General features: G+C 46.5%; 1 protein-coding gene across 1 annotated transcript in view; it reads left to right on the top strand.

Moving 5' to 3' along the window:
- Positions 1 to 11,029, top strand: part of LOC311118980 (glutamate receptor ionotropic, NMDA 3A-like) — a gene marked incomplete at both ends in the record, with an annotated part of 131,322 nt that overhangs the window by 97,587 nt on the left and 22,706 nt on the right. Inside the window, one exon of the mRNA XM_084193729.1 lies at positions 683 to 828. Coding sequence (XP_084049855.1) covers positions 683 to 828 — 146 coding nt within the window. The remainder of the gene's footprint in view (positions 1 to 682; positions 829 to 11,029) is intronic.

Below are 11,029 nucleotides of genomic sequence, written 5' to 3'. Positions count from 1 at the left end.
CAACCCAACTCCTTTATAAATCTAAATTACAAATCACAGTTTAGTTTGAAGTTTCTATTATCACGTGCACTAGTACAGTGAAATGCCTTTCTTGCTCTTTCTTAACAATACAGTAATCAAAACAACAAAAAGGTCAGATAAAAAAACACGACTAATAGAAATAAGAACACCAGACAGCAAGCAAGCTTAGAATAGGTATGGGAGGTGAGAGAACTCCGTAAGAGTTCCATGAGGTGAGAGAACTCCGTAAGAGTTCCAGGAGGTGAGAGAACTCCGTAAGAGTTCCAGGAGGTGAGAGAACTCCGTAAGAGTTCCAGGAGGTGAGAGAACTCCGTAAGAGTTCCAGGAGGTGAGAGAACTCCGTAAGAGTTCCATGAGGTGAGAGAACTCCGTAAGAGTTCCAGGAGGTGAGAGAACTCCGTAAGAGTTCCAGGAGGTGAGAGAACTCCGTAAGAGTTCCAGGAGGTGAGAGAACTCCGTAAGAGTTCCAGGAGGTGAGAGAACTCCGTAAGAGTTCCAGGAGGTGAGAGAACTACGTAAGAGTTCCAGGAGGTGAGAGAACTACGTAAGAGTTCCAGGAGGTGAGAGAACTCCGTAAGAGTTCCAGGAGGTAAGAAACCACAGTAACAGTAACAGGAGGTGAGAGACCACAGTAACATTTCCATATTGTCTATTCTTCCAGCTTCATCACCCATCACAGGGGTTCCGCTTCGCGACGGTCCGGGAGAGCAGTGCAGAGGATTATCTGAAGAAAAGCTTTCCAGAGATGCACGAATACATGAGACGATACAACGTACCAGCAACCCCAGATGGAATAGAACATCTGAAGTGAGTCAAGATTATACAATACTGACTCATCACAGCTTTAACATTAGTACCATTATGCAGATTATACAGTACCAGCTTAATACAGGCAACGGGAGACTCAATAACTGTTCTGAATATGTCAGAAAGTCCTACATAAAATACTCTGACACAGAGAGACAGATTTACAAAGTCTGTGGCCAGCACTCTAGTTAAACAAAGCTACCCCATGTAAATGTTGTCTGAGACTGCAGATCCGTAGGTAACCGCCCACAAAGCTACCCCATGTAAATGTTGTCTGAGACTGCAGATCCGTAGGTAACCACCGCCCACAAAGCTACCCCATGTAAATGTTGTCTGAGACTGCAGATCCGTAGGTAACCACCCACAAAGCTACCCCATGTAAATGTTGTCTGAGACTGCAGATCCGTAGGTAACCACCCACAAAGCTACCCCATGTAAATGTTGTCTGAGACTGCAGATCCGTAGGTAACCACCCACAAAGCTACCCCATGTAAATGTTGTCTGAGACTGCAGATCCGTAGGTAACCACCCACAAAGCTACCCCATGTAAATGTTGTCTGAGACTGCAGATCCGTAGGTAACCACCCACAAAGCTACCCCATGTAAATGTTGTCTGAGACGCAGATCCGTAGGTAACCAATCACAAAGCTACCCCATGTAAATGTTGTCTGAGACTGCAGATCCGTAGGTAACCACCCACAAAGCTACCCCATGTAAATGTTGTCTGAGACTGCAGATCCGTAGGTAACCACCCTGCCCCTATGGATCTTTTTTCCCCAGATCTGAAGACCCGATTCACGTTCTGCACGTGTTATTTTACACAAACATTGTTTTACGTATCTCCCCCCCCCCCCCTTCCTGCGGCTATTTGAACAAACATTATTGTGTTTGATATGGTGCCTAGATAGCTGCATTGGGACAGAACACTCTGCTTAACATAGAACAATCTGTGTAACATAGAACAATCTGTGTAACATAGAACAATCATAGAACAATCTGCGTAACACAGGCTACAACTGTATTTCACTTCTCAATGATCATCATTTACCACGATTTCATAGACAGCACATTACTGAAATTTGCCAGCCTGTCTGCCTATTGCTTAGCCAATATTTGCAATGAAAATAGCCTTAAATCGCTATTAAGTCTGCCTTTGAGTGTTTGCTTGAGTCTGCCTGGAGTTTGCTTGAGTCTGCCTGGAGTTTGCTTGAGTCTGCCTGGAGTTTGCTTGAGTCTGCCTGGAGTTTGCTTGAGTCTGCCTGGAGTTTGCTTGAGTCTGCCTCGAGTTGACTTAAAACCCCCTCAGGTGACAGAGCTAGACCGGTGTTTGTCCAACCATGAGTCATCCCCCAAAAAAATCTGTATTCTCACAAAATCGTCTGTAGTGTCCAAACGGTTTGGCCTAGATATTATGCCCCCTCCATGGAAAGATGAGAACAAGGTCACGGTATCAGTTGAAAAAATTAATGGAAATACACTACCAGTCAAAAGTTTGGACACAACTACTCATTCAAGGGTTGTTCTTTATTTTTACTATTTTCTACATTGTAGAATAATAGTGAAGACATCAAAACTATGAAATAACACATATGGAATCATGTAGTAACCAAAAAAGTGTTAAACAAATTAAAATATATTTTATATTTGAGATTCTTCAAATAGCCACCCCTTGCCTTGATGACAGCTTTGCACACTTTTGGCATTCTCTCAACCAGCTTCATGAGGTAGTCACCTGGAATGCATTTCAATTAACAGGTGTGCCTTCTTAAAAGTTAATTTGTGGAATATCTTTCCTTCTTAATGCGTTTCAGCCATTCAGTTGTGTAGGGGGGGGGGGGTAACCAGAAGATAGCCCTATTTGGTAAAATACCAAGTCCATATTATGGCAATAACAGCTCAAATAAGCAAAGAGAAACGACAGTCCAACATTACTTTAAGACATGAAGGTCAGTCAATACAGAACATTTCAAGAACATTGAAAGTGCAGTCGCAAAAACCATCAAGCGCTATGATGAAACTGACTCTCATGAGGACCGCCACAGGAATGGAAGACCCAGAGTTACCTCTGCAGCAAGTAGCATTAGAGTTACCAGCCTCAGAAATTGCAGCCCAAATAAATGCTTCACAGAGTTCAAGTCACAGACACATCTCAAAATCAACTGTTCAGATGGGACTGTGTGAATCAGGCCTTCATGGTCGAATTGATGCAAAGAAACCACTACTAAAGGACACCAATAAGAAGAAGAGACCTGCTTGGGCCAGGAAACACGAGCAATGGACATTAGACTGGTGGAAATGTGTCCTTTGGTCTGGAGTCCAAATTTGAGATTTTTGGTTCCAACCGCCGTGTCTTTGTGAGATGCGGTGTGGGTGAACGGATGATCTCTGCATGTGTGGTTCCCATCGTAAAGCATGGAGGAGGAGGTGTTATGGTTGTAAAGCATGGAGGAGGAAGTGTTATGGTGTGACTGTTTCTCAAGTCATCTCACATCTTCTGTGGAGCAGAGCTGAGTTAATGGATCTGGGGGCTGAGATCGGGTTGATGAAATGTACAATATCTTTCTCCCATTGTGGGAGAGGAGAGGACTATTCTATGAGGGAAGACTGGCACTTGCTTCGCAATGATAAGATCCATTCATTTTGACAAAGAATTGCAAACTGTGTCTGCTTGACTGGGTTTCTTTCAAAAACAGTGCATATTATTTAGTGCTAATAGTTTGTATTTGTATTTATTATGGATCCCCATTAGTTCCTGCCAAGGCAGCAGCTACTCTTAATGGGGTTTATTATGGATCCCCATTAGTTCCTGCCAAGGCAGCAGCTACTCTTCCTGGGGTTTATTATGGATCCCCATTAGTTCCTGCCAAGGCAGCAGCTACTCTTCCTGGGGTTTATTATGGATCCCCATTAGTTCCTGCCAAGGCAGCAGCTACTCTTCCTGGGGTTTATTATGGATCCCCATTAGTTCCTGCCAAGGCAGCAGCTACTCTTCTTGGGGTTTATTATGGATCCCCATTAGTTCCTGCCAAGGCAGCAGCTACTCTTCCTGGGGTTTATTAAGGATCCCCATTAGTTCAGAAAATCACATTGTAGGATTTTTTATGAATTTAATTGCAAATTATGGTGGAAAATAAGTATTTGGTCACCTACAAACAAGCAAGATTTCTGGCTCTCACAGACCTGTAACTTCTTCTTTAAGAGGCTCCTCTGTCCTCCACTCGTTACCTGTATTAATGGCACCTGTTTGAACTTGTTATCAGTTTAAAAGACACCTGTTCACAACCTCAAACAGTCACACTCCAAACTCCACTATGGCCAAGACCAAAGAGCTGTCAAAGGACACCAGAAAGACCTAAGGCTGGGAAGACTGAATCTGCAATAGGTAAGCAGCTTGGTTTGAAGAAATTTACATTTTTACATTTTAGTCATTTAGCAGACGCTCTTATCCAGAGCGACTTACAGGAGCAATTAGGGTTAAGTGCCTTGCTCAAGGGCACATTTACGTCATTTAGCAGACGCTCTTATCCAGAGCGACTACAAATTGGTGCATTCACCCTATAGCCAGTGGGATAACCACTTTACAGTTATACTTTTTTTTTTTTTTTTTTTTTTTTTTTGGGGGGGGGGGGGGGGTAGAAGGATTACTTTATCCTATCCCAGGTGTTCCTTAAAGAGGTGGGGTTTCAAATGTCTCCGGAAGATGGTGAGTGACTCCGCTGTCCTGGCGTCGTGAGGGAGCTTGTTCCACCATTGGGGTGCCAGAGCAGCGAACAGCTTTGACTGGGCTGAGCGGGAACTATGCTTCCGCAGAGGAAGGGGAGCCAGCAGGCCAGAGGTGGATGAACGCAATGCCCTCGCCTGGGTGTAGGGACTGATCAGAGCCTGAAGGTACGGAGGTGCCGTTCCCCTCACTGCTCCATAGGCAAGCACCATGGTCTTGTAACGGATGCGAGCTTCAACTGGAAGCCAGTGGAGTGTGCGGAGGAGGGGGGTGACGTGAGAGAACTTGGGAAGGTTGAACACCAGACGGGCTGCGGCATTCTGGATGAGTTGTAGGGGTTTAATGGCACAAGCAGGGAGCCCAGCCAACAGCGAGTTGCAGTAATCCAGACGGGAGATGACAAGTGCCTGGATTAGGACCTGTGCCGCTTCCTGTGTAAGGCAGGGTCGTACTCTCCGAATGTTGTAGAGCATGAACCTGCAGGATCGGGTCACCGCCTTGATGTTAGCGGAGAACGACAGGGTGTTGTCCAGGGTCACGCCAAGGCTCTTCGCACTCTGGGAGGAGGACACAACGGAGTTGTCAACCGTGATGGCGAGATCATGGAACGGGCAGTCCTTCCCCGGGAGGAAGAGCAGCTCCGTCTTGCCAGGGTTCAGCTTGAGGTGGTGATCCGTCATCCATACTGATATGTCGGCCAGACATGCAGAGATGCGATTCGCCACCTGGTTATCAGAAGGGGGAAAGGAGAAGATTAGTTGTGTATCATCAGCGTAGCAATGATAGGAGAGGCCATGTGAGGATATGACAGAGCCAAGTGACTTGGTGTATAGGGAGAAAAGGAGAGGGCCTAGAACTGAGCCCTGGGGGACACCAGTGGTGAGAGCATGTGGTGCGGAGACAGCTTCTCTCCACGTCACTTGGTAGGAGCGACCGGTCAGGTAGGACGCAATCCAGGAGTGAGCCGCGCCGGAGATGCCCAGCTCGGAGAGGGTGGAGAGGAGGATCTGATGGTTCACTGTATCAAAGGCAGCAGACAGGTCTAGAAGGACAAGAGCAGAGGAGAGAGAGTTAGCTTTAGCAGTGCGGAGAGCCTCCGTGACACAGAGAAGAGCAGTCTCAGTTGAATGACCAGTCCTGAAACCTGACTGGTTTGGATCAAGAAGGTCATTCTGAGAGAGATAGCAAGAGAGTTGGCTAAAGACGGCACGCTCAATAGTTTTGGAAAGAAAAGAAAGAAGGGATACTGGTCTGTAGTTGTTGACATCAGTGGGATCGAGTGTTGGTTTTTTGAGAAGGGGTGCAACTCTCGCTCTCTTGAAGACGGAAGGGACATGGCCAGCGGTCAAGGATGAGTTGATCAGCGAGGTGAGGTAGGGGAGAAGGTCACCGGAGATGGTCTGGAGAAGAGAGGAGGGGATGGGGTCAAGCAGGCAGGTTGTTGGGCGGCCTGCAGTCGCATAGGGTAGGGCAGTGTGAGCAGGACCAGCAGTGTCATTAGACTTAACAAACGAGGATCGGATGTCGTCAACCTTCTTTTCAAAGTGGTTGACAAAGTCATCCACAGAGAGGGAGGGGGGGGGGGGATTCAGCAGTGAAGAGAATGTGGCAAAGAGCTTCCTAGGGTTAGAGGCAGATGCTTGGAATTTAGAGTGGTAGAAAGTGGCCTTAGCAGCAGAAACAGATGAAGAAAATGTAGAGAGGAGGGAGTGAAAAGATGCCAGGTCGGCAGGGAGTTTAGTTTTCTTCCATTTCCGCTCAGCTGCCCGGAGCTCTGTTCTGTGAGCTCGCAATGAGTCATCAAGCCACGGAGCTGGAGGGGAGGACTGAGCCGGCCGGGAGGATAGGGGACACAGGGAGTCAAAGGATGCAGAAAGGGAGGAGAGGAGGGTTGAGGAGGCAGAATCAGGAGATTGGAGGGAGAAGGATTGAGCAGAGGGAAGAGATGATAGGATGGAAGAGGAGAGAGTAGTGGGAGAGAGAGAGCGAAGGTTGCGGCGGCGCGTTACCATGTGTGTAGGGGCAGAGTGAGTAGTGTTGGAGGAGAGCGAGAGAGAAAAGGATACAAAGTAGTGGTCGGAGACATGGAGGGGAGTTGCAGTGAGATTAGTAGAAGAGCAACATCTAGTAAAGATGAAGTCAAGCGTATTGCCTGCCTTGTGAGTGGGGGGGGATGGTGAGAGGGTGAGGTCAAAAGAGGAGAGGAGTGGAAAGAAGGAGGCAGAGAGAAATGAGTCAAATGTAGACGTGGGGAGGTTGAAATCCCCCAAAACTGTGAAGGGTGAGCCATCCTCAGGAAAGGAACTTATCAAGGCGTCAAGCTCATTGATGAACTCTCCAAGGGAACCTGGAGGGCGATAGATGACAAGGATATTAAGCTTAAATGGGCTAGTGACTGTGACAGCGTGGAATTCAAATGAGGAGATAGACAGATGGGTTAGGGGAAAAATTGAGAATGACCACTTGGGAGAGATGAGGATTCCTGTGCCACCACCCCTCTGACCAGATGCTCTCGGGGTATGCGAGAACACATGGTCAGACGAGGAGAGAGCAGTAGGAGTAGCAGTGTTTTCAGTGGTAATCCATGTTTCCGTCAGCGCCAGGAAGTCGAGGGACTGGAGGGTAGCATAGGCTGGGATGAAGTCAGCCTTGTTGGCGGCAGAACGGCAGTTCCAGAGGCTGCCTGAGACCTGGAACTCCAGGTGTGTGGTGCGTGCAGGGACCACCAGGTTAGAGAGGCAGCAGCCACGCGGTGTGAGGCGTTTGTGTAGCCTGTGCGGAGAGGAGAGAACAGGGATAGGCAGAGGCATAGTTGACAGGCTGCAGCAGATGGCTACAATAATGCAGAGGAGATCGGAATGAAATGAACTAAACATCAGGGAAAGGAGAGAGCAGGCCTCCCTCACCAAAAAAATAAATATCTATATATATATATATAACTCTCCCAACTTCCACCTCAGAAACTATAATTGTTTCACTGAACCACCCGAGTAAAACTCTCCCAACTTCCACTTTAGAAATTAGAATTGTTGTAAACTACAGCAGACTGTTATCAGTAGCTGTAATTAAGTACAGCAGCTACCAACCACCTAACGTTAATGCCTCGGATGAGGTTAGAAAAACAGCTGAATGGTAGCAGCTAGCTGGCTCAATCACAGGTACTCTTAAGCATGAAATAACATTGGAAACAATTAACCACAGTTGCAAAAAGTTACCAGTAGCTACCCGCTAGCTAGCTAGCTAGCTTTGTTGGTCCAAGTAGTGGGTAAGCTAGCCTCGTGCTTCGCCGGGGTCCGCCGAATACAGTCCTTACCTACAATAATTACCTACAATAACCTTCAATAACTACCTGAGTAAGCTACCTATAATACCAAACTACAATACCTACCTACAATCTAAATACATGGTTTAAGCTTAACTCAACACCATATAAGAAGCCAAGCTTACCTTTCATAACGCAGCAATGATTAAACGTTGGGTAGCTAGCACAAAGATATTGTATTTAGCTACCACAGTACAGCCAGCTGGTAGTGTTGGCTGGCTAGCAATGGCTACTGTGTTGACTTTGTTTGAAAAACGGCGTCGCTGCGAACGAATGTAGCTGGCTAAAAGGATATTGTTTTTAGTTGCAACCGTTGCTAATAGCAACTCGCCAGCTAATCCAGGAGGTGAGTTAGCTAGCTAGCTTCGTGCTACACCCGGCACCGCCGAATACAAAAGTAACCTACAATAACTACACAACAGCTACCCACAACAGCCCACGATGCCTACCTATACTACTTAATAATATACAGCCCATGATGCCTACCTATAGTACCTAACTACAATCTAAATACATAGTTTAAGCCTTACTCGACAAAGCCCAAGCTATGTATAAAGCCAAACTGGCAGACTGCAGTCAGTAGCCGAAATTAAGTACAGCAGCTACCAACCACCTAACGTTAATGATAATGAGGTTAGAAAAACAGCTGAAGGTGGCAGCTAGCTGGCTCAATTACAGGTACTCTTAAGCGTGAAATAACATTGGAAACAGCTAACCACAGTTGCTAAAAGTTACCGGTAGCTACCCGCTAGCTAGCTAGCTTTGTTGGTCCAAGTAGTGGGTAAGCTAGCCTCGTGCTTCGCCGGGGTCCGCCGAATACAGTCCTTACCTACAATAATTACCTACAATAACCTACAATAACTACCTGAGTAAACTACCTATAATACCTAACTACAATACCTACCTACAATCTAAATACATGGTTTAAGCTTTACTCAACACCATATAAGAAGCCAAGCTTACCTCCTGCTAGAGAAAACACAACCTCTCCCGTCAGCTCTCCCGTGTGCTAGCTACAACAACAGTCAACTGTGGGAGCAATTATTAGGAAATGGAAGACATACAAGACCACTGATAATCTCCCTCGATCTGGGGCTCCACGCAAGATCTCACCCCGTGGGGTCAAAATGATCACAAGAACGATGAGCAAAAATCCCAGAACCACACGGGGGGACCTAGTGAATGACCTGCAGAGAGCTGGGACCAAAGTAACAAAGCCTACCATCAGTAACACACTATGCCGCCAGGGACTCAAATCCTGCAGTGCCAGACGTGTCCCCCTGCTTAAGCCAGTACATGTCCAGGCCCGTCAGAAGTTTGCTAGAGTTCATTTGGATGATCCAGAAGAGGATTGGGAGAATGTCATATGGTCAGATGAAACCAAAATAGAACTTTTTGGTAAAAACTCAACTCGTCGTGTTTGGAGGACAAAGAATGCTGAGTTGCATCCAAAGAACACCATACCTACTGTGAAGCATGGGGGTGGAAACATCATGCTTTGGGGCTGTTTTTCTGCAAAGGGACCAGGACGACTGATCCGTGTAAAGGAAAGAATGAATGGGGCCATGTATCGTGAGATTTTGAGTGAAAACCTCCTTCCATCAGCAAGGGCATTGAAGATGAAACGTGGCTGGGTCTTTCAGCATGACAATGATCCCAAACACACTGCCCGGGCAACGAAGGAGTGGCTTCGTAAGAAGCATTTCAAGGTCCTGGAGTGGCCTAGCCAGTCTCCAGATCTCAACCCCATAGAAAATCTTTGGAGGGAGTGGAAAGTCTGTGTTGCCGAGCGACAGACCCAAAACATCACTTCTCTAGAGGAGATCTGCATGGAGGAATGGGCCAAAATACCAGCAACAGTGTGTGAAAACCTTGTGAAGACTTACAGAAAACGTTTGACCTGTGTCATTGCCAACAAAGGGTATATAACAAAGTATTGAGAAACTTTTGTTATTGACCAAATACTTATTTTCCACCATAATTTGCAAATAAATTCATAAAAAATCCTACAATGTTATTTTCTGGATTCTTTTTTTTGTCTGTCATAGTTGACGTGTACCTATGATGAAAATTACAGGCCTCTCTCATCTTTTTAAGTGGGAGAACTTGCACAATTGGTGGCTGACTAAATACTTTTTTTCCTCACTGTAAAACAGTCCATCATATTACATTATTACACCACTACATATCTACAATGCAAAATGTATGATACAACAATATTACAATGTCCTGTGTGTGTCTCTTCAGTCCCCGCTGTTCCATAAATTGTATCTGTTTTTTAAATCTGATTTTACTGCTTGCATCAGTTACTTGATGTGGAATTGAGTTCCATGTAATCATGGCTCTATGTAGTACTGTGCGACTCCCATAGTCTGTTCTGGACTTGGGGACTGTGAAGAGACCTTTTACATTTTAGTCATTTAGCAGACGCTCTTATCCAGAGTGACTTACAGTTAGTGAGTGCATACATGTTTTTTTGTTTGTTTTATTTTTATTTGTATTTTATTTTATTTATTTATTTCCCCCGTGGGAAATGAACCCACATCCCTGCCGGCCAAACCCTCCCCTACCTTGGACGACGCTGGACCAATTGTGCGCCGCCCATGGGTCTCCCGGTCACGGCCGGCTGCGACAGAGCCTGGACTCGAACCAGGACCGAACCGAACCATGTTTTGCAGGGTATGCATGGGTGTCCGAGCTGTGTGCTAGTAGTTTAAACAGACAGCTCGGTGCATTCAGCATGTCAATACCTCTCACAAATACAAGTAGTGATGAAGTCAATATCTCCTCCACTTTGAGCCAGGAGAGATTGACATGCATATTATTAATGTTAGCTCTCTGTGTACATCCAAGACCAGCCGTGCTACCCTGTTCTGAGCCAATTGCAATTTTCCTAAGTCCCTCTTTGTGGCACCTGACCACACGACTGAACAGTAGTGGTCTAAGGCACTGCATCGCAGTGCTAGCTGTGCCACTAGAGATCCTGGTTCAGGCTCTGTCATAGCCGGCCGCGACCGGGAGACCCATGGGGCGGCGCACAATTGGCCCAGTGTCGTCCAGGGTAGGGGAGGGGATGGCCGGCAGGGTTGGAAGCTCAGTTGGTAGAGCATGGCGTTTGCAACGCCATGTTTGTGGGTTCGATTCCCACGGGGGGCCAG

The sequence above is a fragment of the Coregonus lavaretus genome (assembly GCF_964263955.1).
Source record: "Coregonus lavaretus genome assembly, contig: HAP1_SCAFFOLD_304, whole genome shotgun sequence".
Taxonomy (NCBI): domain Eukaryota; kingdom Metazoa; phylum Chordata; class Actinopteri; order Salmoniformes; family Salmonidae; genus Coregonus; species Coregonus lavaretus.
Note: the sequence above shows the minus strand (reverse complement) of the source record. Positions and strands in the feature narration are given on the sequence as shown.